We start from the raw sequence: 27,954 nt of genomic DNA, 5'->3' as shown, positions 1-27,954 counted from the left end.
CCAGGACGTACTCAGCAGCTTCAGGAACTGCTTCTCTCTCTCCTGGCTCCAGCGGGGCGAACTGCTCATGCTCCGGTTTTCAGGCTGCGGAGAGGAGGCTGCTTCCGAGGATGCGGCTGCGGCGGCAGCTTTGATGGCACATCCTGCTTCCATCTGGGACAAGAAATTTGGTTGTGTCAGAGAGGTGCCTGGCAGAGATGCCTCAGACACAGCATTTCAAAGTCAAGCCCTGAGGAACAACACTGGTGTTAGGCTGCAAGCTGAGCTGTCAAGTCTTCCTCCTCAAGTCCAACCCAAACAGCAGTCAGAGACTAGAGCTTGTCACAGCCAGCCATAGTAGAGACTGGGAAAGGGAAAGAACAACTGCACATTTCACCCCTTTCTGAGGACTGCATTCACCATGGACAGGGACAAGTGCTTCAGAATCTGTGTGGGTCTCCATGCTGACCTGAACAAACCCCTCAAAAACAAAGTGAGCTCTAAGAGGCCAGCAGAAATACATTCACAGGATTGCTGGCCCAGAGGCCAAAGCACAAGCCCTGCTGCCCAGGGCAGCAGCTGAGATTCAGTGGCCCAGTAAGTGTCCTTCTGACCAGCTGCCATGGAGACCTCAGAGCGTGGCACTCAGACACATCGCCCCCATCCACCTGCTGCTCTGCAGGGCAAAGGCAACAAGGGCAGAGACCACTCGTTGTGTGACTGCAGTGGCTCCTGCTCTTTCACTCACCTGCTTTAGTTCAGCCAGCTTGTACTGCAGCAGGACCTTGCGCATCCTCTCCATGTTTTCTTGATGGCTCTTCTCCATTGCCTTCATCTTCCTCTGAGCTTCCTGCAGTTCTGCCTGCAGCTTGTCCTTGATATTTGGTCAAGAGAAATCTTACTGGCACCTGCCATCACGCTCAGATTCCCTCTTTCCCAGGCTCAAAAGCACTTCTATTCCGCCACTTCCTTCTGCTTCTCCAGCCAGCTCTAACCCTTCCATGCTAGCTGTTCTTCCTGGGGCTCAGCGCTGGAGCCTGCCAGGCTCTGTGCTTCCAGTGCCTGCAAGTAGTCCTTACCCCCCCTTGCCCTCCAGCAATGCTGTTCTAACCCAAAAGTTAGCGGGAGTGTCAGCAGGTGGCAGGAAGGAAATGCCACCTTCCTCCCCTGCTCTGATGGCTCCCTGTTCTCTGGCCCCACTCTCCTCAGGATTTCTGCCTCTTCTCAGAGGCTCTGTTCTCCAAGTGCCCCTGCCCTTTGATCAAGGAAGAGCTGCAGATGGACTGCAGGACTAGGACATGGCCAGCACCTCGATGACCCAGTCACAAGACAGGCCACCAGCTGAAATACCAGAACCATGGGGCCTGTTGCATCTGCTTCAAGCTCAAAGGGAAGGCCTCTTTCCACCATGGAAGGACAGAAAGCAAGGAATCCACTTGCTGGGACTGCAGTTGGAAGCAAGGTCAGCAGCCGTCTGCTGCATGGCACGAAGCTGTGGGAAGATCCTGCCCCTTTGCTGCCATGCTTTGGGTGGTGACCACCCAGTCTCCTGGGGAACTTGGCTTATGCCCATCTGAACCTGTGTCTGCATATACTGTCCCAGCATTGGCCTCTGGATCTTCCCAGGCTGTCGAGTATGAGCCCTTGAAGCCCCCTGCTGCCTGGCTCAGCAAAGCGTAGCCCACAGCTGATGCTTGAGGCCATGTCACATACTCAGGCCGCTCTGCTGCTAAGCCAGCCTTACAAACTTGCCTGAAATCTTTAGCTGTGTATTGCTTCTTACCAGGTTTTGCACAAGCTGCCTTTTTTCCACTTCCTGAGCAGATTGCCAGAGTCTCAGAGCCTTCCTGCACTGCTCCTCTGCCCAGCGGAGCTGTTGAGCCATGTCTTCACATTGCTGCTGGCTGAGGGTTCTTACAGCTAGCAGCTCACGACGAAGGCCCCTCACATCCTCTGCAAACATGACACACGGCCAGAATCAGAGACTATCCAAGCCAAGGGATCTGCTGACCTTAAGCCCTTTCAGTTTCAGGCAAGGAGGGACCGGCCCTCAGCTGCTTCACTCCTCAGAAGCCCTGCGGACCGAGCTGGCTTGGGAGCAACTGCACAGGGCAGGGCCACCAGCAGAAACCAAGCGCACGAGGCTCTCACCGAGTATCGCCTCCTTGGCCTGCGTGGCTGCGCGCACTTGGGCTTGCACACGGCTCCTGGCGATCTCCAGCTCCGATATGTGCTGCTGAGCCTCCAGCAGGCTGCTTTGCAGGCTCTCCTTCTCTGACCTGCAAGTTGTGAACATGAAGAGCAATTGTTCCTGGCACACAGGGGCAGTTTCTCCAGTAAGAATTACCTTAAGATCCCAAAACCTTAGTGTGGAAAATGGCTTGCATGGAAACTCAGATAGAGCAGGACTATTTTCTCACTTTACATAGCAAAGCAAGGTCCTCCAGGTGACTGGGCAGCCTTTCCTCATGGCCTAGCCCAGCTGAGTTTGATCTCAGCAGCCAGAGCTCAAATTGCTGTTGCCCGACCTATCACACACGCGTGCGCCCACCAAGTATCTGCAAAGGAGCAAAAGCCCAGCCTCTGCTCACTGCCCTGAGCTCATCAGCACTCCCAAGTCACTCTGCAGGGGACAGAACAGGGCTCTCCTGGCTGACTCGTCCATGTTTCATGCCATTCCTAGTGTACGTATCGTTTCTTTGTTCGCCAGGCACTCTCTGAGTAAAAGGGACTAAAAGCATTCACCAAACGATACAGTGAAACCTCCAGCTTCCAACACCATGAGTAGGAGAGCAGAAGTAGGTTTTTATCTGAAGAACTGTCTCAGGGTGATGGACCATTTCCTGCCATTCCAATGACTGGAATTTGATGAACAAGACCACTCCCTTTATTTTTGACTAACTAAACAAGCAGTGCCCAAATATCTTGGCACTCTTTAAAAAGGAAGAAGCAACAGCCAAAGGGACCTTGACTGGTTACAGAGGTGGGTGGACAGTGGGCAAGAATCAGTGCAGAGCAAGAATCCCCAGACACTGTCAAGAAGTCACAAGACTTTTCCCTTCTGCTGCTGCTGCTGTTTCTAAGCAGATCTAGGTCCTGCACCATACTTCACAAGAGTGAGCTCTGAAGGGTCTCAAGGTTTTCAGCATGACCCTCCAGCTTCATCTGAAGCATCAGCGAGCTACTCACAAAGTTCACATGGAAGAGCCTTGAATTTTGAAAATCCCATGTCCAGCTACTTGGCAAGGAAAGATTGATGGTCAGATGCACCCAAGGAGAAAGCAAAACCAGAGGGAAACTTCTAGTTTCAGCAAACATCTGCCCGCTTTCCCTGGTACTCAATTCAGTGCTAAGTTGGCTTGCTTTGCGCTTATCAAAGGAATGTGCAAAGGGTCCCAAGCATGTGCCTAAAAAGAGCTTTGAGAGCTTGAGCTGGCAGAAAAAAAATATTCAGGCCAGAGGATCCTTTTCTTTTGACTCGTGTCTCTTTTCTTCTCAGTCCGAGAAACATCTTGGGAGCACAGAGCAGGAAGTAAATCCTGACAAGATACGCAGCACCTTTGTAATTCCAGACCTTCAATAATGTCACGCCCAGGATCTCCTCCCTGTCTTTACCTGGCCTCTGCCAGCTGCTCTGAAAGGCCTCGTAGGTCCCGCTCCGTGGCTTCAAGTCGGGCTTCCAGGGCAGCGTTCTCTTGCGCCAGCACCGCCTTCTCTCTGCACACCTGGGACAGTGTGTGCCCTTGGCGAGAGAATTCCTGGAGCAGCTTCTCCAGACCCCTGCGGGCTGGCCGCTGTCGGCGGCACACCGGGAAGGGGGGAGGCACCATTTTCCAAGACGAATCACAACAACAACAGCAGCAGAGTCTTGGTCTTAGCTTGCTGCCAGAAGCAGCATTTGGGGGGGTCTTGCTAGGACAAATCCCTCTCCCACAAGTGCTGCCTAGGAACAAGGTGAGCATACCTTTGGCACTGCTAGAGGAAACTCTTCCTTCAACAGATCCTTCTGAGGCTGCCATACCTCCTCTGTCTGTGCCGCCACTGCAGACGCCCTCTCTAGGGAGGAGTGGTGCTTTCTCTCAAATGCAGCCAACTCCTTCCATCTACGACAAGCAGACACACAAACAAGCCTTTAATGGCAACACGGTCTTCTTGCAAAACCAGGACTACATACCATGTCCCACAAAAGGCAGTCTCAGGGGCTTCCCACAGCCCTCTGCTTTCACCTCAAGAGAATGCTGCAATTCCCTCCCTAGACCAGTACCTCTCTTTTTTTGTTCGTGCGGGTGAAAGATTCACCACTGAGGAAGTCAAACACGCCTCCAGAAGCCACAGGACATTTCCAGAAAGCTCAGGTACTCTCAGCATCAGAGCTTCCTGCCTGCTCCTTTCTGATTACAGAGTATACCGGACTTGCAAAAGTTTTTCTTTGGGTAAGACGAGCTTGGGAGGTCCAGAGGAGTACTCTCCCCCTTCCTCTTGCATTCACTAGTGAAACAAGGAACGAGTCTGCAAGCTAGAGCTTGGGGAGGAGGTGAGTAAAATTTTCCAATCCAATTATCAAAGCATGGTTTAGGCTGGCAGAGACTCCAGGAAGCCTCTAGCCCAGTCTTCAGTTCCAAGCACTTGGGGTCAGCATGTGGACAGGCTGCTGCTCAAGGCTTTATCCACCTGGGGCTTCTGAATTTCCAGAGGTGGAAACTGCAGGATATCTCTGAGGCCCTTCTTTCTGCCTGATTGCCTTTGCAGTTCAATGCTTTGCTGTCCTTAAGCCCAACCTGAACCTCCCTTGCTTTTACTCTGGTCTAGTTTGGAATTCTTTTTGTCAAGGTTGAAGAAGAGAGTCCCAGGAGGCAGCTATGCTCTAGGTGGCTGGGCAGCCAGACCTGCCCTGGGCTGCCTTCCCCCATCAGTGCTGAGCAAGACAAAGGATGAGAAAGCCAAATCTGTTCTTTGACACTGGGCCTCCTAAAGCCCAGCAAGGCCCACCCCTGCTCAGAGAAAGCGAGAAAGCTTAACACACACCTGAACTCCTGGGCGCCGTGCACTCTATCCGTGCTCTCCTGCCGCTCAGCCTTTCCTGCCTGGGCCAATGAGTCCTGAGTGGCAAGAACCTCTCCTAGCGAGACCTGCAAGGAATGGGCAGGGAAAAAGCACAAACAAGCAATAAGGAGTTGGGAAGAGTCCTCCTGAGAGCTGGCAGACGCAGCAAGCAGAGACACGGCTGACCTGAAGGCAAAAGCTGTTGTGCGGGGCTGTTCATGTGGTATGTATGTGGTGTTTATGTCCTAACTAAGCCTGCAGTTGTTCTGCAAGTGTCTGAGTAGAAGCAGGGAACATTTCCCTGCTCAGCTCTGGTCAAGTGGCTTCCCCTCAGGATTTCAGGCCTTAGAGAGCAGCCAACAGGAACTGCATTCCAGCCCTTCACAGACAGACCTTGTCTCTGCCATGCAGAGCTTCTCAGGAGTCTTCTCAACAAACTTGGCTCAGGTCAAAGTGAAGGGTGCAGTCCAAGCAGTGACTGTAGCTACCTAGGTAGGGTGTGGAGAGGGGCAGGTCCCTGCAGGCAACAGCGGCTCCTCCACACCCCACAAGGCTCTGAACTGCGCCATGGGACTTCTCTCTCTGCTGACAGCAGGGAGCCTGCACAGACTCTGTGCACAGAGGAGCTGACTTTCATACCAGTACCACTAAAGGACACCATGCTACCGCTTATCTGACACCAAGGGAAGTTCGCAGTCCCTGTGAGAATGCCAGGACAATGATGCCTGCATGTGAAAGTTCAGATGCCAGTCCCCACGTGTGTTCAGTGCCTGGGCTGAAGAGCTAGGTCATGGCAGGACTCCAGCCCACAGCATCGTCGGCCACAAAGAGCAAGTGCTGCCTGCGCTGAAACTTGCAGCCCTGCACTGCACCAGAGCTTTGCACTGAACCAGCCAAAGCTGCCACTGATTGGTGCAGGATGCTCAGGCCCTGGACTGACAACACCTGGAGGTTTGTTGTCCTTTGCCTCCCCTTTAGCCTCTGGAGAAAGAGAGGGAGCCAGAGCAGGTTCTGCTGCTGATCTTATGCCCTGCAGGCAGGTAGCAGTGTGAGGGACAGGGAGTAACCTGTCATTTGGAACCTGATTTCTCCTGAGCTCTATCCCCAGCTGTCCTGAGCAGAAGTCATGAATTTAGATAAAATTGAGATACTCAGTTATTAAAACTCAATTCAAGTGGGCTAATAAGACTAATGTTAAGACAGGATTGCACATGCTTCTGAAGGAGATATTTCAGCCTGGCTACAATCAGCATGCAGCCTCCTGCCTGCAAAGCTTGACCTTCATTAGTGTAAAGCTCTTCAGCAGAAAAGGAGGAAACTGATGGAATCCTTTTGGTGGTGTTCATGCAGACGTTGCCGTGGACTTGGTTCGGCCTGCCAGGCTGGCACTCTAGTGCAACAGGCCAAGCCCACAGTTTGCTGCACAATCCTCAGACACCAGCAATGTCAAGGGTGCCCGTCCCACTCACCGAACCGTGCCCTTGATTCCTTCCACGTCTAAGGCGATCTGCCGGGGGCAAGGGAAAATGAACAGGTACTATTAGAAAACTGTTGGTGCTGAGGAATCTCACAGAACAAGCCCAAGCAAGCAGAGAGCATTTTCCTTTCACAACATCCCTCCAGGAGCAACACTTCTTTAGCACAACAAGCAGGACTGCAGGCAGCAACAGAGGCTGTGTCTACCTTTTCTTGGCTTTGCCACTAAGGAGCTAGAAACTAGGTTGTGCCTATGCAAATTGTTTCTTAGAGGTCAGTGAATACATGGGAGCGCATTGTCCAGCCTACAGCTAAAGCAGCTTTTTTCTCCTCTCTTTCTTGACTCTCTGGACTTGCTTTTGCTTTTTGTAAATTGCACGCAGCATGTCCTGTAGGGTTGCTGTACACAATTCCCAACAAAAGCTTCCAGCAAACTCCTTATGGCACCTGCAGATTTGTTGGGACACAGCACAGGCCCAGCTCCGGGCTTCAGGAGCACACACAAACTGCTCGGCAGTTTGCCCCTCAGGGCAAAGCCAATGGCTCTTGTAGGACACGGAAGGGGTCCTGTTAGATAGGCACATCCTTTAAGGACGAAATGCAGAAAAAAAGATGCTTTTCCTCAGTTCTGCAGAGGAGCGCACAGTTTTTTGAAGGACACCTGCAAAGCTCTCCCAGCTGCACTTTGGAAGTTCCTACACCATGCTGGGCGAGAGACACCCCCCATTTAAGTTGAAGCTGTTGACAGGAACTTTACCAAACATATGGCAACTTTATGCCATTTTTGTTCCCACTTGCTGCCCCAAGGAAAAACCTTCTATTTACCAGTCAAACGACGAAAAGCTTTCCGAGAAGCCGCCAATGAAAAGGCGCTGCTGAATGCTCTACGGACTCGCTCCATCGTTTGAGCAGTGCTGCTCGAGTCCGTAGGCTGGGAAAAAAAATGGAAAAAAACCCCCACTTGCACAAGTCCAGAGACCGTGCAAGGAAAAAGGGAAAAAACAGCACACTTGCACGAGTCCACAGACTGTGCAAGAAAAGACAGAAACAGAAGGACACCCGCTGTAAACTGAGAACAGCTCAGTCGAGGTGATCCTCCTGCACTGAGCACGCCAAGGGCTGCTCTGGATGCTGAGGCCTTGCGGGCACCAGGAAAACCTCCTGCTGACAAGGCTGTGACGTGGCAGCCCTCTGCTGACATCACAATAGCAGCTGCTCTGGGTTGGTCTGTGAATTCATGCATAGCAACCAAACCTTCTCCACAGTCAACACAAAAGAAAAGCCCAGAAAGTTCTCCTCTGACCCAAAGCAGCACAAATGCCCCTTGCAGTCCATAGCCCACAGCTGAAAGGATCCAAGAGTAACACAAAACAGGCACCAAGCCCATACACCCTGTACGCCAAGCTGAACACTGAGAAAGAGCCAGGATGTGAGGAAAGCAAAGGCAACGCGCCCTTTTGGCCAGCAGCGCCTCTGACTAAAACCAAGAACACTTGCTTAAATTCTGTGGATGAAATCGTGCTTTGCTAATATCCCAGAGAATTCCCTCCATTGGAATGCCTGCCATTCCCACCCATGTGCTGCATGGCTAACATCAACCAGCAAACTGTAGGGCTCCCTGGAGGAAGAATGACACCTAAGTGGGGAGAAAAAGCCAAGTAACCAACCTGCTGCACAAACAGCACACTGCTGCTGCTCAATTACGGCACCTCCAAGAAGCATTTGGGGGCTCTGCCTCACGTCTGGAAGCTTCCCTGGAGTCTGCATCTGGCAGTCACAGGGATCTGACTCTAATGGACCCACAGAAAGAAGGAAAAGAACGTTAAACCCCAGTGTGGGACAACGTAGAAGCTGGTGGGGAGAAGAAACCAGTGCACCAAAAGGGGCAAGTCCCACCTAAAAGGGAGTTATGAGGCAGAGACAAAAGAGCTCAGCTGGTGGGCAGAGCTAAGGAAGGCAGGCTCTGGAAAACAGAGCAACCACAAGCCTTTCAAAGTTCAAAAGCTTCCTTCCTCCTCCTCTCCTCTGCTCTTGAAACCAGTTTTTTTTCTCCCGTCCAAAAATACTTTCTTGAGCATTCATAGCAAGTGCCTGGAAAACCTCCTGTGATTTTTTTTCTCAGTTAAAAACTAAAAAGAATGGAGAAGGATCTGGGCTTTTGCTGTTTGCCTGCTCTTGCAGCCACATTAGCATTTTGGAAGGGCTCTACAGAAGTCCAAGTGTTTCCCAGCCCCAGGACCACCACTGGCATGAGCCCAGCAAGTGTAGTGGAGAGAGCAGCTGGTCAGACTCCACGTGTGACATGTGGGAGTCTGGGTATTGTCCTGATGCAAATTCCCTCTGTGTGTCAAACTGAAAGTCAGGACAATTCTCAAGAAATGTCTGATTGGATGAGAGACGCCTTTGCATCTACAGACAGCACATTTGTGCCTTTCTGGTGTCATAATCCCAAAGCTTTAAAATGTTGCTTTGTGACCCCAGTTTCCTCTAGACTAGACATCAGGGAGGAGTTTCAAGCAGTCACTGCTTACAAATCAGTCCCCAGAACCACACATACCGTTTTCTGCCCACCATTCACAAAACACTGCTGTTTCCTCAAAGGAAAGCAACAGAAAGCTCTTGCAGACTGCCCCCACCCCAAGAGTTTCCAACCAAGTTTTTCCTCTACTTTCTACTGCCTACGTCTTAGGAAAAGTGCTTTCTGCCAGCAGAGTGAAGTGGAGACAGACCATTCATTCATGTGACACAGCACAGGTTGCTGCTCCAGCTTGAGAGCTGGAACTCAGGAACTTGGGCAACTGTGCTTTCAGATGCAAGCACAGCCAGAGAATGAGGCTGGGGATGACAGCTTGGGGAGGAAGCTGGCCCAGCAATGGCATTGCACACAAGCTCTCAAGGAGGCACTATCAGCATGACAGCCCTAATAATGCCACATAAACCCTCATAGTAATACCCATTTATTGGATGCTGGTTGATCTGCATGCACGTCTACACTGCTGCCTTTATAACCTTTTGGAAATGGTCAGAGCTAGCAGGATTCACCCAGCATCAGGAGCTGGTGCAGCCTGGGAACCTGCTGATTTACAGAGGCTTCCGGCTTCCCAGGTGATGCCAAGGCAAGCCCTACTGCTGCTGCTGCTGCTGCTGCTGCTCTGCCAGAGAGCCCCGGCTGGGCAGGGATGGCACCACTGTGCTGCGGGCTGTTTCTCCTTCCAGAGCTGGACAGTGCTTTTGAGGCAGTAATGACAGCTGGTGGGAGAAGGAAGGGGCCTTTTCTGGAGCCAGCACTTTCGGGCGCACTACAGCCAACTTCAGGGGGGAATGTCGGCAGACACAAAGTAAAGCAAAGGGACACAGCTGGAAAAGGCTTCCTTTCAAGCCTTCTTGTCTCTTGGAAAAGAAGGGAGCCAAGGGCCAGGCCGAGCAGCAGGGCCCGAGTCCTCCTCCGTGCCTGCAGTGAGGGGCGGCTGCCGCTGGGCGGCGCCATGGGAAGGGAGCGCCCCTGCGCGGGAAGGGCGGGGCGGGGCAGCCGCCAGGGGGCGCCCGGGGCGGGGCGGGGCCCCTCTGTGAGGGGGGAGAGCCTCGGGCAGCTGCGAAGCCGCGCGAAGCCACAGACGGGACTGTGCGGCCGCAAGGCACAGCGCCAGGGCCATGGACAGCGCCAGGGCAAAGCACAGCTTAAGCGCGGGCTGACAGGCAAGGGAACCTTCCCATGGAGTGCAGCATTTCCGTGTTTTGTTTGCCAGTCCTGTGCTGAGCTGGCAGGGCACAAAGCCTCCTCAAGCACAGGTGCCTCCTCTCCAGGCTTCCTGCACTTCCTTTGCTGACGGGGTCCAGTCAGGCAGCCTGAGGGCAGGCTCAGCTGATGTTACAAAGCGCTGCTGTCCAAAAAGAAAAGAAAGACAAAAGCTAAAGCCGAAAGGAACTATTAGTTCTCAGGCTGAATTCCTCACAGGCCGAGGCAGGATTCCTCTGGTTCCCAGAAAGGTGCAGAAACAGGACACGAGGACACTCTGTGCCCTTTCCCTTCATGTCCAGGACCTTGCTATTGCAGGCCAGCGTAGCTCACCATCGTATTCACCCCTTTACCCAGGTGTCTTCATCTTGTTGGGATTTTCCCATGAGAGCAGCCTGAGAATGCTGCTTCCTGTCTTAGGGCTTTGTTCCTGCTAGGAAATGCCAGAGACTCACTTAGCTTCCTCCTTTCTAACACATGGCCCAAGTTAGCTGCAGTGTAAGGCCTTCCTCATCAAATGCCAATCCCTGTAAGAAATGCTGATTCCAGTGGGATTTAGACCCAAGGGTTGTTCCCAAGAGCAGTGCAGTTCAGGGTTTCAGCAGCAAGACAAGAGCAGGCAGCTTGGCAAGCCTCCGCCATCTGCCGCACTCAGCTGCCTTGCAAATTCCTCTGCTTCCTGTAGCCATGGGCTGAACTCCTGTTCTTGACCTGCGGCCTTCTCCTGTTACCCGTCAGGCTGGCACCTGAGGCATGTTCTGAAGAGGTCTAGAACAAAACGACAGAGGAAATTCCAGGGAACCTGCCCTTTGTCTCCTTTGCCCCTTTTGGTGCTTGCAACCGTCCGCAGAGGACGTGGGATTTTCTTTTCAGTGGGCTCTGTGGCCCAGGAAAGAAAAGCCTGAGTTAGCTGAGGAAAACCAGGATCAATTTTCTCAGCTCCTGCAGGCCAGAAGTGGGAGTGCAGCAAATGACTGAAAAATGCAGTACTGTGCAGCACATATCCAAAATGGGCATGACAGAGATTTTGAACCCACATCCAAGGAGGAATCTGAATTGCAGGTTTCCCACCTGGGAGTGGGATTTTGCAAAGGCACCAGGAGCTGAATGTTGGGTAGAGAATTTTTCAGGAGAAGAGCTAACTTGGGAGCTGGTGGAAGTGGAGAGAACGGGTAAAGGCGCCCATGGCTGCACCCACACCGTGAGGGCTGCTCCAAGGGCACCCCCTGCCATGCACAGGACATGGGCACTGCCCCGTGCACAGGACGTGTCCCTGCCATATTGACAACACAAACGCCGCTCCAGTGTCATGCAAACACATATGGGTGGTTTGTTAGTTGTCATTTTTTCCTAACTAAAAAATAGTTCTTCTTTGGGTGAATCCTACGATGTGCTGGTTGATGTTAGCCATGTAGGGAATGGGCAGGAATGACAGGCATTGCAATGTAGGGAACTAGTTTTAGTCAGAAGCCTTGGTGGCCAAAGTAGAGGGTGTGTGGGCTTGGTGCCTGTTCTGTGTTACTCTTGGATCCTCTGAGCTATGGGTTATGCACTGTAAGCGGGCTTAGCACTGCTTTGGGGCAGTGTGTGCCCTGTCAAAGGAGTCCTTTTTGTCACCTGATGTTGTAAAGTCTGTGGCCAAATGCAGGCATCTGTGGTTTTTGCCTCTGCAATTGTAGGGTTTGCAGACATGTTCAGGTGTCTTTTATTTTTGCCTTCTTCTTCTACAGTTGGCCAATTGCTGCGGGTGTGCCCTTTTTCACCTTTTCCTTGCATAGCTGGGGGATTTGTGCAAGTGGGTTTTTGTTCCATTTTTGTTTCCTGGCCTGCAGACATGAGCAGCACTGATCAAATGATGGAGTGAATCCATTGAGCAGTTGGCAGGGCTTATTTGTTGCTGTCATCCTGCAGAGTTGTTGATGGTCCGATGGGTATGTAGAAGTTTTTTTGTTGGGGCGGCATATTGAAGCAAAAATGGCATGGAGATGCCAAATGTTTGGTAAAGCTCCTGCCAACAGCTTCAGCTAAAAAGGGGATGTCTCTTGCACAGCATGGTGTGTGCAGGCATCCTTTCTTTGTTCTCTGCAGTTGTAGAGTCTGCAAACACATGCAGGTGTGCCTTTTACTTCCATCCTCTTGTACAGTGTGTAGATTGCTGCAAGTATCTCTTTTTTTCCCCATGTTTTGCTGTACAATCCAAGAACTCATGCAAGTGTTTTTTCATTCTCATTCTTTGCATAGTCTGCACAGTCATGCAAGCGTCCTTATTTTTCCATTTGAGTTGCATCTAAGTCTGGGATTTGTGCAAGGGTCCATTTTTTTCCTCTTTTCACTGCACGCTCTGGGCATTCTTGCAAGTGGGTGATTTTTCCCTTTTTGTTTCATGATCTGCGGGCTGCCGCAGTATAGCTCAAATGATGAAGTGAGTCCATAGAGGAGTCGGCAGTGCTTTCCCCGGCCCGAGCTCCGCAGCTCCACAGAGCAGCCGCCCGCCCGAGCCTCAGGTGGCGCGTTCCAATGTGGATGCCCTGCCCGGAGCGCTTGGGGGGCTGTAGTGGGGAGGTCGGGGACCATTCCCGGCCCTGGCCCGAAGGCTGACAGCCGTGGGATGCGCAGGAGGCCCTGCAAGAGCTATTCTTCTGGGTTCGCTGCTGCTGGTGCGCTGTGCCTTCGAATGGCAGTGTCTACTCGGGGACGTGGCGGCAGACGGGACCCCGGTGGGAGGAGGGGTGTTGCAGTTGGTTTGAGGATCCCTGCGGAGTCCCCGGGGCGCTCCCTAAGCTGTATGTTCGCTGGTAGCCGCAGGCAGGCAAGGAGACTCCACACGGCTTCTGAGGGTGCTTATGAGATGAGCGTTTTTTGGGGGTGCAACCCCCGGGAGCAGCATGGTTTCTGAGAGAGAAGGGGAGAAGGGGAAGCGAGGGCGAGAGAGGGAGAGCCTAAGGAGAAATAGGGCCAAGGCCGTGTCTCCCCTGCCTCGCATGTCTTAACAGGGAGATTCAAAGGGGGAGCGGAATAAAACTTCGGCCAATGGGATTACAGATGCATGTTCCTTCAAGGGAGGGATCGCAGGCTTGGAATATACCGGACATTTTCGAGGGGTGAGACAGAGTGTAACATTGAACTAAAATGTAACACCACGGAGGGGCTGGCGGAGGACGGTGTAGGTGGAGGGCGGAGGAGGGAGAGGATGGGGCTCGGCAGGGTGGTATCTTAGCTCAGCCCTCTGCTCCCCTTGGCTCGCAGCTGGCCATCAAAGGTGTTCCGCGGGATCGCATCCGTCATTAGGGCGAGCTGGTGAGTGACCGGGACTAGCGGCAGAAACTGGCACATGATGGGCCGGGTAAACCGAGGCCCGGAAGAGTTGAAGCCGCCAGGACGCCTGGAGGGAGAGCGGGCGTGAGCTGAATGGAGGGCTCAGAGCATCCTGGGCTGGGTGTGGGAGTCCAGACCAATGGCACAGCATCAGCCCCACTGACGGCATTGTGATTTTCTTGTGGCCCGACGGAACCCACGTATCCAGGGAGATGGTGGTTCTGGACAAGGTGTCCACTGCGTTCCATGGTGTTGTTCAGCTCTCGGATTGGTGTGAGCTCCCTAACAACTTCTTGTTAGTGATGGAGTGCCCTGAGCCGTCGCAGGACCTCTTTGATTTCATTCTGCCATGGGGGCTCTGTGTCAGTGGAGGTGGTGCAGGGGCTGTTCCTCAGGTGCTGAGGCCGTGCATCACTGCAGCAGCTGTTGGGTCCTGCACTGGAACATCAAACCAGAGAACATCCTCCATGACCTGGCCGCTGGACAGGAAAACTGATGGATTTGCCTGTGGCACCTACCTCCAAGACACAGCCTGCCCAAACTTTGCAGGTGAGCCCACCCAGGGCCAGGCTCCCGGTCAGTCCCTGCATCTCATGGCCCCACCTGGCTATGGTGCCGGGGGTTGCCCCCGTTGCTGCCAGTCAGGGGCACAGCTTTGACCCACAGAGATCTGCTATACGAGACTGTACGAAAGATCAGAAGAATCATTCCACCTTCTCTCGCTGCTAAACCAGTTCTTCTGTTTCTCATAAAGACAAAATGCAGATTTTTTGTGGATCAATGGCAGCCTATCACATCTGCAGAGTGCAGAGGCTTTTTTCCCCTGCTGCTGTGCTACAGGCAGATTTACCAAAGAAGCAGCATTACCAAACATGGAGATTCACAGAGGGACCACAAGCAACTGACTTTGTGCACTTAATCTCAAAGGTCACCGCTCTCAGCAGACACAGATAGAAGAGACTCACTCAGTCCCTGCTTGCTCTGTTGACTCAAACCTGGCCGGCACAACTTTCCCTGATGGAGAATAAAAACAAGGGACAGTTCCCTCACAGCTGTGCAGCACAGAGATCTTCAGGGCACCATCAGCACCCGGCTTCATAAGTGACCAGTTCTGCTGCTGGGATGGAAACCAACCACCAAATCCTCGCTGACTTCAGCGGCAGCAGCAGTGCCTGCATCGGATCCCCAGGTCTGGGGCTGGCCAGGACAAAGGACACACACGGCACATTGCCCCTGAAGAATGTGACTTTGGAAACAAGCACCTGCCACGGTCTCCTCTTGTTTGTGCTGGGGTCACACCAGCCTGAGGCACTGGGCAGCCCTCAGTGCCACCTGGGACTGCAGATGACAGGCCCTGGCCTCCCGGACCAAACACGGAGGGAATTTACTCTCCAGATGGAGCTTGCAGATTGAAAAGGCTGCTGTGAGCAGCTACCTCAAAGGGCAGACGAATGAAGCTCTCCTGCACTTTAGCTGTGCCACACAGCTACACAGCCCTGGGCAAATACGGCGGAGCACAGGGGCAACACAAGACACAGGAAGAGGGACAAAGCCACTCAAGCACAGAGACTTTTCATGACTGATGGGCCCCAGACAACCCCAAGCATTGCATCATCCACCAGTCCTTATCTGATGACAAAGAGCAGGTACATCAGGTGCTTTGCCTTGCTGGCCAGGATCCTGCCAGGCGCTTTCCTCTTTGCTCTCCTGTACTGCCAGCAGACATGCCCACCTTCTTCGTTGCACTTGCAGAGCCTCGTACCTATTAGCCATGGCCACGTGGGAGGCAGGAGGTGTCACGGTGGAGATGTGCCAGCTACATAGAGCAGGAACCAAAAGCATTGATGTGCACAGCTGAAAGCCTGCATCTGCACAGGATGTTTTGGCTGTGGCAAGATCCATTCATATGAGAGGGGAGTCATGATGGTTCGTTTTACTGATCTTGGAGTGCAAAACACAACACACTGGGGATTTCAGTATTACTCAAAAGAAATGCACCTTTATTGAATGAGCACAGTAAATGCGATAGACGGATTTAGGGAGAGGAAAGAGAGAAATGGGGAGAGAGAAACAGAGAGGGGTTATAGCTAGCAAACATAGAAAGACAAAGTCCTCGTAGTCCAGCCAAAGGAGTTTGCCTAGTCACTTTGGGGAGTGTCTCTGTCGAGGCAGTCCCCACGCAAAGAAGAGACCACAAGCAGTCTCAGATGACAACTCTTTCTTATCGAACATGGCTGACCTTTTATACACTTTCTAACTCTTAAGACTTCTTTTACCCTAACTATTGGCCACAATAAGTCAACATAACACTATTCTTGAAAAGTTACAATGACTTCAACTAACTTTCTAAAAATACTTTGTCCAGCTGCAGAGTTCTCTTCTTATCTTTCTTCCATTCCTCACTTCTCCTGGTCTCCTTGCTTACAGCCTTGGAGAGAGCTCCTTGCCAGTTTCTTCTTGCTTCTCAGCTTTCTTCTCACACCTTTAGCTAACAGGCTTGCTTATAGCCCTTCCCCAGGGGAGATCTCAAAGGTTAACTCAAGGTTCTATGATATATATATTGCTGAGGGAGGCCAACAGATCTTGAGGTAAGTCTATTGAAATCGTTGAAGGGGAAAAAGAAACAATTAAGAATAGATGTAAAAGGTAGTCCATGTTCTAAGCAGTAGGCAAGGACCATCGTCTTCTTGCTCCAATGGCCACACTTGCAGGCAAATATGTCCCTTTGGTCTGGTCGGCTCCCCCACACACCTGCCCCGTGTTAGGGGTTTCAGTCTCAGTCCTTGGGAGGGGGGAGCTTCTCCGTATAGGGCTCTCATGTCTCAGTCCTTGAGAGAGAGGCTTCTTCCATCTCAGTCGGTCCGCCACGGTGGCTGAAAAGCAGATGAGGGACTTCTTTGGACCACCAAAGGTGACCCCAGAAAAGTCCAGCCACGCCAAGAGGTGGGAAGCTTTTTGGGCTATTGTCAACAAGCAGGTTCAAGCATATGGGGCGCCTCTCCCCCTGGCAGGCCCTGCTAGGAGCAGTCACAGTAGACACAGCTGCGAACAATCTCTTGGCAGGCCAGAGCTCTGCTCGGGGGCCTCAGGATGTTTGGCATTCATCCACCACCAGCAGACCAGAATTCCCATCAGGCTGTTCAGGGTCCCGATGCCTGTCCTTGAGATGGTCGTGAGGCAAATGAGGGGAACTTTCAGACTGTCTCCTCAGGCTGCCCTGCTCTTCACTGGGTTTTCAATGGAAATGCAATTGCACTTTCTTCCTCATCCAGAAGTCCATGACTGGGCAAAAACTGGCCAGTGAGCAGCATTCCAAAGGCAGTATATGTTGGAGCTGAAAAGGGATGGAGATCGTGCCCAATTCCAAGCCACACAAGGATGCCCTTTGGGGGGACTTTCCATTTTTAAGAAAGAATGGCCAGTTCTCAAGGGAATGTAGAGCCTTATGCCCTGGCTGACACGGAAGGGAATCTTCCAACAGGCTTGAGTGTGTATAGGATTAATATTGTGAGTCCAGATCCAAGCTGCCATTGCAGAAAGCAATCCTGAAGTGGTCCTTGTCATCGCTTCCGCTTCCTCGATTGCTTTGCTGCACGTTTCTTTGTTTTTGTTTGAAAAGCCCTTAGGGTGGGGATTTAGATGGCGAGGGGCCCATGTGGTCTGGAGAAGGAATAAGAGAAGAACAAACAGTCTTAGTAAAGAGCACCAGGATTAAACCAGCACCACAGCCAATCCATTTCTCTGAAGTATTTGACTCCAATGACTGCTGACAAGTCAGGAGTCTGAAGGGAATCCAGGAAGCCAACTGTCCTCATCAGTTTGCCCAGACTAGCACACACACCATCACTGAGTCATTGGCTAGGCCGCAGCCTTCTGCTGCTCGCACAACAGTCTCTGCTTATGTCTTCACTGCACAGGGAAGCTCAGGCAAAGCCCACCCATTCCCAGCTTTTTCCTCAAAGGCAAAAGGAATGCCCCAAGTGCTCCCTGCCTGCATCCAAGCACCATAATGGCTTCTAAAGGGAGTCCAAAATGTCTCTCCCAACACCAAAGAGAGGAGATACATGTGCTACAGCTCATGCTGAGGCACACACACCATGCACTTCTCAATCAGACAAAGAATGCACAGGACGTACTCAGCAGCTTCAGGCACCTCCTCAGCAGCCTGACAGCCAGCCCGCTCCCACAGCTCTAGCCTACCTCTGCAGGGGGCTTCCTGTGGGACCTCCCCCCTTCTGAGACATAGCTCTGGCTTTCCCATTCCATTTGGGCCTGAAACACCATCCCTACTTTCCTTAAACCTGTGGTCTGGTAGCCTCTCACCTGTGACCGGTGCTTTCCCTCCTGGCACCAAGGTCTCTCCAGAACTGTTTCCCAAGGGCCAGTTAAGAGACAGTGCCACCCTGACAGACAGTGTCCAGAGAAACAGTGCCCATAAGGAGGGCAGAGGAGTCCAAAACAACACACAAGCTCTCTTTTCTCACCCTTTGCCTTTTGACTGGCTCTGCTTCGTACCTCTTCTTGTTCAGCTTGCATGCTGGCAACTTCCTGCTTCATCTCAAGCAGCCTTTTCTCCTGCTCCTTCTGTACCTCTGCAAGGAAGTTTGTCCCTTGTGCCAGCAGCTGCTGTGCCTCCAAACGCTGCCCTTCCGGCTCCTAGTGAGGGGAGGAAGACACTTCCACATGAAGTTCCAGCCAGGCTGCCCCAAAAAATCAGTGGAAGCTTCATGCCTCACACCACCCACCTGAAAAGTGCACATCATGAGTGACTTTGTGCCCTCCAGCAATGCTGTCCTAAGCAGAAATTCAGATGGAGGATCAGCAGGTGGGGGAAAAGGAGATGCCACCTTGCTTTCCTGCTCTGATGGCTGCCTGTTTCCTGGCCTCTCTCTCCTCAGGATTTCTACCTGCTCTCAGAGGCTCTGTTCTCCAAGTGCTGAAGTGGCCTTGTCATCACCTTTGCTTCCTGCATTACCTTGCTGCAGGGATGACAGCAATCAGCCTGTCAGAAGAGGCTTAAGAGAGGCTCCGCTGATTGGAGAAATGGATGCTGCCCAAAGGGAAAAAGAAACAAAACAACCCAAATTAAAAGAGACAAAGAAAAAAGGAACCATTCTTTTCAAATCTGAGCTCCTAACAGGGTCAAGCTGGGTTCCTTTTCTAGTGCCCAGAAATACACAGACATCAGACTGAGGGCACCATCAGCTTATCTGCCTTCATGTCCAGGATGCTGCTATAGCAGGAAACATGGCCCTGAAGTGCACTAGTCCATTTCCCAAGGTGTCATCACTTGCTGGGATTTTAGTCCTGATATCACTGTGGGATTGCTGCTTGCTTTCCAAAGGTTTTGTTCCTTTCAGGAAAGTCAACAGACTTATTCTTATCCTCCTCTTTGCTATTTGAGATATGGGCTATATGGGTGTCCAAGGGAGATGTGGGGCATACAGCATTCCTCAAGAGACTCCCAAGAGCTCTGGAAAGTATTGATCCCACATGTTGTTCTCAGGATGCTGGACATGCAGGTTTTCAGGAGCAAGCCAGGAGCAAGGACACAAGCAGCAGGGCGCAGATGTGCTCAGCTCTGGCTTGCAGGAAGAGCGGTGTCTGCCTCGGCATGCCCCTCCCTCCTGTGCCGGCTGGCATCTTCCTTCACAGCAGGCACAGGCAAGGAAGCGGCCCGGTCACCAGCTCCTTGTCTGCCACAAAACCTGGCAGCAAAGCCACAGCCGTTCTCATCGTCTTGACTGGGCCAGGCAGCACATGGGGCTGGCACAAATCCTGCACAGCTGTCCCCGTTTGGCTGGCAGAAACCTCTAAGAGTGGGCTGGGAGGGACAAGCTGGGTGCCCTCGGATGCCCCCAGTGAGCCCCTGCAAAGCCCCTGCCTTTTTACAGATCAGTCTAAAACCACTTGGCAGGGATTGCTTTCATTGTGTTCCTCAAGCCCCCTGTCCCAGGCATTGCAATACTTCAGTTCCTTTGCTACCAGGTAAACCTGAATGCAGCAGCCGAGAGCAAAAGAGGGCCACAGAAATGACCAGAAGGTGGGAGTTCTCCTCTGAGGAACAGCTGTGAGAGTTGGGCTTGTTTAGCCTGGAGAAGAGCAAGCTCCAAGGAGACCTTTCAATAGTGGTAGAGGCTTCTAAGAAAGATGGGGACATATCTTGTAGCAGGGCCAATTGCAAGAGGATAAGAGGCAATGCTTTTAACCTAAAAACCCCTCATTTGTGATTGGCTCCAAGGAAGAAACTGTATAGCAGGAGAGTGCTAGAATACTGGCACAGGCTGCCCAGAGAGCTGGGAGAAGCCCCAAGCCCGGCAACATTCAAGATCCGCTTGGATGGGACACTGAGCAACCTGATTTACTTGGAGATGTCCTTGCTGGTGGCTGGAGTTTTGGAGTAGGTGACCTTCCCTGGTCCCTTCTAACCTCAAGCACTCTTGGATCCTACTTGGTTTCCATTTGAAAAGCACCCAGAGTGGAGGTTAGTACATGGGGGGCCCATCTGATTCCCTGGAGTGTGGCCAAGGAGCAAAGAGGAACAGCTGTTTGTCCTGCAGCCCCTTTGCCTTGTACCTGCAGAAGTTCCTTGGCAGAGCCTCGCCTGTCCACATCCATCTGCAGGCAGCAGCCCAGAAATTCACACAAGCCAGGGGGTAGCCTGAGATTGTGCAGATTTGGCACCCCTCGCTTGGCTATCAGGTAGTTAGCCTGAAGCAAAAGGAAACATGAGACTCTACGTGATTCTTCCATATCCTTCAGGGCTCACCTAGACCCCACCTTTTCAGCTCCAGTCAGCAGTGGCAAGTTCTTGCCTTAGCAGATGGTTAGAGATGAGCCTTCTCTCATCTCTGAGGAAGAAAGGTCCCAGTGCAGCCCCAGCTATTCCATGCTGCACCACATCTTGCCTCCACAGCTGATGTAAGCCCCAGGGGCAGTTTTAGAATTGGGCCCTGGTGGAAGCCACTTCAAGCTGTGCGAATGGGATTTTGTCTAATGGACAGGGACCAGACGGGCACAGCTATCTGAGCCTCTTTGCACCTTACCCTGTCACTGGTTTCCCGAATATAAGGAGCCTCTCCTTTGGCCATTTCTATTCCCACGATGCCAAGGGACCAGGTGTCCACTTTGGGGCCGTATGGCTCTCCTCTCACCACCTCGGGTGCCATCCAGCAGGGGGTCCCGACCATCGACCTCCGTTTCCTCTGCTCAGGGCTGAGCAGAGCACAGAGGCCAAAATCAGCTGAGGAGAAAAACAAATACTGCTTCAAGTAGGAAATCAGGGAAAAGAGTTCCTCACTCTCAGTCTCAGAATGCAGTGCTGAATGAAGCTGGAAAAGCAGCTGGGCTCTCCTTCCTCAGGGCTGCGGCCAAGGACATGGGCAATTGTCCACTTAAGAACCCGTCCATGATTTCCACAGTGGCTTATCCTCATTGCACTGAATTTTTACACTGTAACTCCCTCCCTTTGGAAGGAACACACACAAACCAAAGTTACTCTTGACACCTTGTTTCTCTCTAGACCACTCAGCACCTTACAGCTGCACCCTGGCCTTGCAGAGTGCTCCCTGCCCTCTCACCAGCGCCAACTGCTGGCACCCGGCAGCCACTCCCAAGCAGCCCCACACCGCCTCCCCGGAGCGCTGTGCCTGACTGGGAATACCCACCCAACTTGATGGAGCCATCCCGGCCCAGAAGGATGTTGTCACTTTTGATGTCTCTGTGGATCACCTGGTTGGCATGAAGGAAAGCCAGGCCTTGCAGGCACTACGAGAGAAAAAAGAAATGGGAGGCCAAAAGTTACCCTGGTCTGATCACATCACTCGCAAAAGGAGGCTGCTCCTGAAGATTCCCAGATCTCAAAGGAGCAGTGAGTGCTGGCAAGGGGAAGAGCTTGTAGCTGCAACACTAGGAGAGCAGGATCTTTCCAAAGGAGGCATGTTAGCTTTTGAGGGGGAAACGTCAGTCGTTGTCCAAGACAGTCCCCTGCAAAGCCAGTAAGATGACCGCTGCTGCAGCGGATGCACTCTCCCCCTCCGGAGGACAATCATGGGTTTGCCATAAGGGAAAAAGTCCCTGCCTTGGGTACCAAGGGGATCACTGTTGGGCGAGAGACTGAAGGACAGGGGTTACATGGCTGCCTTAAGAGAAGACTTGGAAGTAGCTCATTTGTCAGAGTTCAGCAGAAAGCACCAAGGTGGCTGCCATGCCATCCTTTGAACTGGAGACCTGTGACAGATGAGTCTCTCTTTGGCTTTGCCACTTGTTTTAAACTCGCACACCAGCGCCTTTGTGCTTACAGGCCAAGGAGGCAATACAGAAAGGTTCTGGGTAAAGGCTTGGAGAGGCACAGGGCAGAACAGAAAATAATAATGAAAAAGAGACAGGGAGTTCAACAACGGTAGATAAGAGTAAAGAACAGCCTACAGTAAGGGCAGGGACACTGGTAGGCAGTTCTGTGCAGATGCTCCGTCTTCTCTGAAGCATAAGAGCAACCCAGAAAGAAAGCTCTGAACATGGAATCTCTGCTTTAGCCGCGCTTTCCAAGGACGAGCCCATCCAAGCCATCCCAAGCACAAAGGGGACCCCTTACCTCCCGACACACTGTTGCTATGTGTCCTGCAGCCATCCTTCTCATGCTGACCACATCAGCTAAGGAGCCTCCATCCATATATTCCAACACCAGCAGGACAGCCTCATTGACAAGGTAGCTGCAAGATGAAAGCAACAGCGTGGAGCTGAATGGGCACAGCTAAATTGCCGTATGGAAGAAAGACTACAGCTGAGTTTTGTTTCCAGGTCACTGCTAAATGAAGACAGAATCAAAGGAAGACACACTCCAGCCAGGCTACCCAGTGTCTGCCGACTCTGCCGCCTAAATGAGGAAGGCACATCCACGGAAAAGGAGACGGCTTAGGTGGCAGGCAGGGGAAAAAGGCAGTTTTGTGAGGGCAAAGATAAATCTGGAAGCGGACAGATCCCAGCAGCTGCTTCATCATCTTCATACACAAATTGCACCAAGAACTCCAGCAGCAAGGAGACACAGATTTCACACCTTTTACTCAGGGCAGGAAGGTGTGCAGCAGTGCCATCACCCTTTGGAAAACCTTGCAGAAAGAATAGTCACAGACAGGAAAAACAATTGGCAACCTGGCAAATGATGTGCCTCCTAGCCAAGCCTTTTGGCATGCAAGGCAATGGAAAATAGTGGGAACAGCACAAGGGAATTCATCTCTGGGATGCTTTCTCAGCACTTCTCCTCCGACACTTGGAAAAATAATCACGTCCCAAAAGAGCAAAACAACATGCAGCCAGTGAACATACAGGCTGCTGCCTTACTAAGAGAGCCAGGTTTCTGAGATCAATCTTCAAGCTGTTTATGCCAGGAACCATTCCTGGCAACAAAATGCAATCTCCTCCTATGCCTCGTACAGGTGTGGATTGATGTTCATTGAAAGATCCGTTTTCTGCCAGAACTACTTACCTTTCAAAGTAGGTGACAATATTGGGGTTCTTATTTTCACGCATGACCAGGATTTCCTTTAACACTTCCTCACAGCCCTGGTGCTGGAGATTAAGTTGCTTCACGGCCACCTATAATGACATTGAAAGCTGTTAGGGACAGACATCACCAGAGCCTCTTTCTCTGTGCACTCACAGGCCTGGATGCCTTGTCACCTTGGTGAAAAGGGACTCTAAACCACCAACCACAAAGCGCTAACAGCACTCTCTGCACCCCCAGACTTCTCAAATAGTTTTTGTTTCGCACCACTGTTATCATTTGCACACGTCTTGCAAGCCAAAAGTAATTTTGGTCCTGTGAAGACAAATTGAAACCACTGAAGATATGGTAGCATTTCTAGGGGCTTTGAGCAGCGTTTCAGCGACAGCTGCCCTTTCGATTGTGTGCCAAATAAACACGCACAAACATGACGGGGAAAATGCTGTCTAAAACAGAACTCCAAAGCGACTCAAAGTAAAGGTACAATCTTAGCACATCCTTACTTCTGCCTTTTGGGTTTTGTAACTGTGAAGGACACTCGTGACCATGGTTTAGACTTGAAATTATTTCATGTGTTTAGCAATGAATAACCCTCTCTATGGTACACTATGGATGCGCCCCAGCTTTTAAGTATAGGGCTTAGGGCTTTTGTACACCTCGTGGACCTCCCTCCAAGGGAAGTACCTGATCTCAGCACCACTGGTGGAGAAGGAACTACCTTATCTAATGCCTTACTAGTAAGGAAGATGGAATGTATTTGCTGAGAGCCAAAATCCAGAATTCTGAACTCTGAACTTTTAGCCTCAAAGAACAGCGTGATTCTCTAAAACACTTCCATGTCCTTTCAGTACAAACAGCATTTCCATAGTGAAATGTCACCAACACAGGATCAACACAAGGTTGTATCACTTCAGGCTCTTCATCCACTTCTTCTCATTTATCTGTGCGTGTTTGTGTTTGTTTGGGTGTCTGTGTACGTGAACTAGGTTCCCTAGGAGGAAAAAGGTAAAACAGTGTTCCACACAAGATCTCTCCTTCTTTAGGTCTTGCATTATATTTTCAAACTGAACCACGTGATGGAAAACAATGGGAAATACTATCTGTGTCTGAACCTGGGCTTAAAAGGAATTGGCTGGAATGACAGCTCTTGCCATCATCTAATCTATGCATATTTATGCAGTAAGTCCAAGGGTGTCCTTCTCAGAAGGACACCGCTGCTATCCTGGCATCCATTCAAGGGCGTCCTTCTCTGAAGGACACCACTGCTATCCTGGCATCCATTCAGGTAGGCAAGAAGGACAAAGTCTGTCCAAAATGCATTTTGCAGCCAGCCTCTAGACAGGCTGCTCCTGCGGGACAGCCTTTGCAGCAAAGACAGGCGGCCCAAAGCTCTGGCCACAGATCACATGCCAAGGGAAAGCACTCAAGAGCTGCAAAATCTGCATGGGCACTTACCGCTTGTCCTGTGGCAGCGTTGACGGCCTTATAAACAGTGCCAAAACCCCTAGAAACAGAGCAGTGGCAAGAACAGAGAAGTTGTTCAGTGCTGAGAAGCAAAAGGCAGCCCAGGCAGGAGCTCTCTGCTGCCTGCAGTGCCTCTAAAACACCGGGGTTTGTCTGCTCTTCAGCCAATGGCCCAGCAGCCCAGCAGCCCTCTGCCCTGCAGAGTGTCCAAGAGAAAAGCTGGGTCCAACAGGAAGAAAAAGGGCTGCTAGAAATCTCAAATGTACACACTAGATGATGCATGCGGGGCTGTTCTTTGCCTTTTCCTTCTTGTGTCTGTGCCTGTGGCATGCCTTTCCAGGCAATGAGACACACAGTCCTGCTGGGCCTTCTCACCGCTCTCTTTTGATCCTACCTGCCAAACTCAGGCAATGCCACACAGCCTTTCTTATTTTCCTGGCCACCGAATATGGTTTCCAGCACAATACAGCTAAGAAATTCTACTGAGAGCTGTTATCTGACAGCTCTCAGGTGGGAAGCTGCTCTCTCAGGTTTTTCTTCCTTCATGAGTCTGGTCATATTACTTTGAATCATACAAACCCAAGTCTTCAGGGAACCTGGTGCCACATCTTAGAGGGATAGGAGAGCATCCACATCCATCTTCTTCAGGCAGCCAAGACATTGTCAGCATTCAATTATCTTAGATGATGCCTTGTACTGCCACAGTACAGAGACAGGGACAATCTGGAGCCAGGCTCTGAAGATGCTTGCAGCTTGCCTAACTTTACATGTGATGTTGCATCACCAAAATTCCTGGCCTGTGGTTCTGCAGAAGTCAGCGTGCCTGCACTCACCCACTGCCAATACGTTTCCACCTGGCGTACTTCTTCTCCGGATCTCCCACACTCACCACATGCCCTGAAAGAAACAAAACGCAAGAAGCAAACTTCAAAACAGACATCCTGACTTCCAGGAGATCTGAAACTCAGCTCCACTCTTTGGGGCTCTGAGCAATTTATGGTCGCTTGGCCAACAATACCATCAACGAGAACAGCAGCAACAGCAGCCCCAGCAAGACAGGCAGCTCTGGCCTGCACAGAGTCTGATTCTCCCATACTCCTTTGAAGGGCTGCCTTGAGGGGAATGTCCCAACTTTCCCAGCTTTCTCCTTTCCCTGTTTCCTCATGGGTTGTGTGGCCCCTTTCCTCCCTGAGAGCCAACTCACTTTGCCCTGCCCTTTGGTACCGCCACTGCACCAGCCCTTACTTAAACATTGTGCAGAGGACATGGCTCATCTTTTGTCTCTAGTTCCCCTTTGGCGTGCTCAAATAAACCTTGCTGGAACTGACCTTCTAAAAGGCCTCTCGGCCATGGTGCACTGAGCTTGCCGTGGTGAGTGTGGTGTGTGTTGACTTGACTGCCTTCCTGAATGCTTACCCAAGTGGCTTTTCCACAGGAAATGCCTTTAGGGAAATAGGTAGCAGCAATTACCATCTAAACCCCCTAGCTGCTACAGTAGACCCCACTCAAGACAGAACATGATTGTCTTTGAATTCAGACCCACGGAGGAGTTGATCAATCCACCTTTTGTCCCAACAGCTGATGGCAGACCCTGAGTCAACTGGGCCCTGTTCTGAAAAACCTGACCCCATATTCTCTGACAGCACTGCACTGCCAGCTCTTCCTAGTTGTAAGAAGCAACTCAGTTCTACTGCAGAGTCATTAAGGCCTTGGTTGGTACGCTGTCCTTGAGTGCAGGAATCTGTGCAGGGATTGAGGCCAATGCTCAGTATTCCAAGAATATTTACCAGCTGGGCACAAGCAGTGACAAAGTGCCTGGTACTGGAGGAACATGCAGCAGAGAGGCTGCAGGCTTCCTTCTGAGAATTGCCTGCAGAGCGCTTTTATCTGACCATGCCACACAGATGTGTCTCTCTGATGCATCTTCCTAAGCACCCAATTAAAATATCCAACAGGGATTGTAACAAATGTGCTTTTCCTCTTTTGGGGCACTTTGAAAACAACTCTTTCTCTCTGATAAATTGGGATTGTTCTAAGAATGTAACTTTTTAACTTGTAGGGGCTACTGAAAAAGATCTCTTCCTCTCTTCTTAGTTCTATCGCCTGATGTTCTCTTCAAGGAGTTCAGGCTAACCAAAATGTCGAATTCTTATCAAACCACAGTGTAGAAAGAATAGTAGAAATACTGACAGTCATAAAAACAACACCGTTATGAAACCAGCCACAGAGCCAATCAATGTCTCTGAATTAATTTTACTCCAATGAGTCAAGAGCCTAAAGCCAGGAGTCTAAAGGGAATCTAGGAAACCATTTCTTCCGATCACTTTGGCCAGACTAGCACATACACCTTCCCTGAGTCATTGGCTAGATCAGAGCCTACTGCTGTTCTGGACACAATCCCTGCTTTTGTCTTTACTGCACAGGGAAGCTCAGGCAAAGCCCACCCACTCCCAGCTTTTGCCTCAAAGGCAACAGAAACGCCCCAAGTGCTCCCTTGCTGCCCCCAAGCACAACCCTGGCTTCTGTAGGGAGTCCAAAAAGTCTGTTTGACACCAAAGAGAAGAGGAACATGTGCTACAGCTCATGCTGAGGCACACACACTATAATACACTGCTCGATCGCACAAGAAATCCCCAGGACGTACTCAGCAGCTTCAGGAACTGCTTCTCTCTCTCCTGGCTCCAGCAGGGCGAACTGCTCATGCTCCGGTTTTCAGGCTGCGGAGAGGAGGCTGCTTCCGAGGATGCGGCTGCGGCGGCAGCTTTGATAGCAGATCCTGCTTCCATCTGGGACAAGAAATTTGGTTGTGTCAGAGAGGTGCCTGGCAGAGATGCCCCAGACACAGCATTTCAAAGTCAAGCCCTGAGGAACAACACTGGTGTTAGGCTGCAAGCTGAGCTGTCAAGTCTTCCTCCTCAAGTCCAACGCAAACAGCAGTCAGAGACTAGAGCTTGTCACAGCCAGCCGTAGTAGAGACTGGGAAAGGGAAAGAACAACTGCACATTTCACCCCTTTCTGAGGACTGCATTCACCATGGACAGGGACAAGTGCTTCAGAATCTGTGTGGGTCTCCATGCTGACCTGAACAAACCCCTCAAAAAACAAAGTGAGCTCTAAGAGGCCAGCAGAAATACATTCACAGGATTGCTGGCCCAGCGGCCAAAGCACAAGCCCTGCTGCCCAGGGCAGCAGCTGAGATTCAGTGGCCCAGTAAGTGTCCTTCTGACCAGCTGCCATGGAGACCTCAGAGCGTAGCACTCAGACACATTGCCCCCATCCACCTGCTGCTCTGCAGGGCAAAGGCAACAAGGGCAGAGACCACTCGTTGTGTGACTGCAGTGGCTCCTGCTCTTTCACTCACCTGCTTTAGTTCAGCCAGCTTGTACTGCAGCAGGACCTTGCGCATCCTCTCCATGTTTTCTTGGTGGCTCTTCTCCAT

The 27,954-nt window shown here is 51.5% G+C and overlaps 1 protein-coding gene across 1 annotated transcript; it reads right to left on the bottom strand.

The window, feature by feature from the left end:
- Positions 1 to 2,038: 2,038 nt before the first annotated feature.
- LOC132322476 (serine/threonine-protein kinase PAK 3-like) lies at positions 2,039 to 27,954 on the bottom strand. The gene is made up of 14 exons (XM_059836963.1): positions 27,877 to 27,954; positions 27,211 to 27,301; positions 25,349 to 25,412; positions 24,507 to 24,555; positions 23,034 to 23,143; positions 22,143 to 22,260; positions 21,213 to 21,316; positions 20,596 to 20,764; positions 20,126 to 20,260; positions 18,065 to 18,205; positions 6,492 to 6,529; positions 3,944 to 4,082; positions 3,595 to 3,773; positions 2,039 to 2,258 (listed from the first exon to the last, which is right to left on the bottom strand). Exons 1-14 carry the CDS (start codon positions 27,952 to 27,954, stop codon positions 2,039 to 2,041), a joined length of 1,635 nt encoding a protein of 544 aa, XP_059692946.1.

The sequence above is a fragment of the Haemorhous mexicanus genome, chromosome Z, assembly GCF_027477595.1.
Source record: "Haemorhous mexicanus isolate bHaeMex1 chromosome Z, bHaeMex1.pri, whole genome shotgun sequence".
NCBI classification, from domain to species: Eukaryota; Metazoa; Chordata; class Aves; order Passeriformes; family Fringillidae; genus Haemorhous; species Haemorhous mexicanus.
This window is presented reverse-complemented; position numbering and strand designations above follow the sequence as displayed.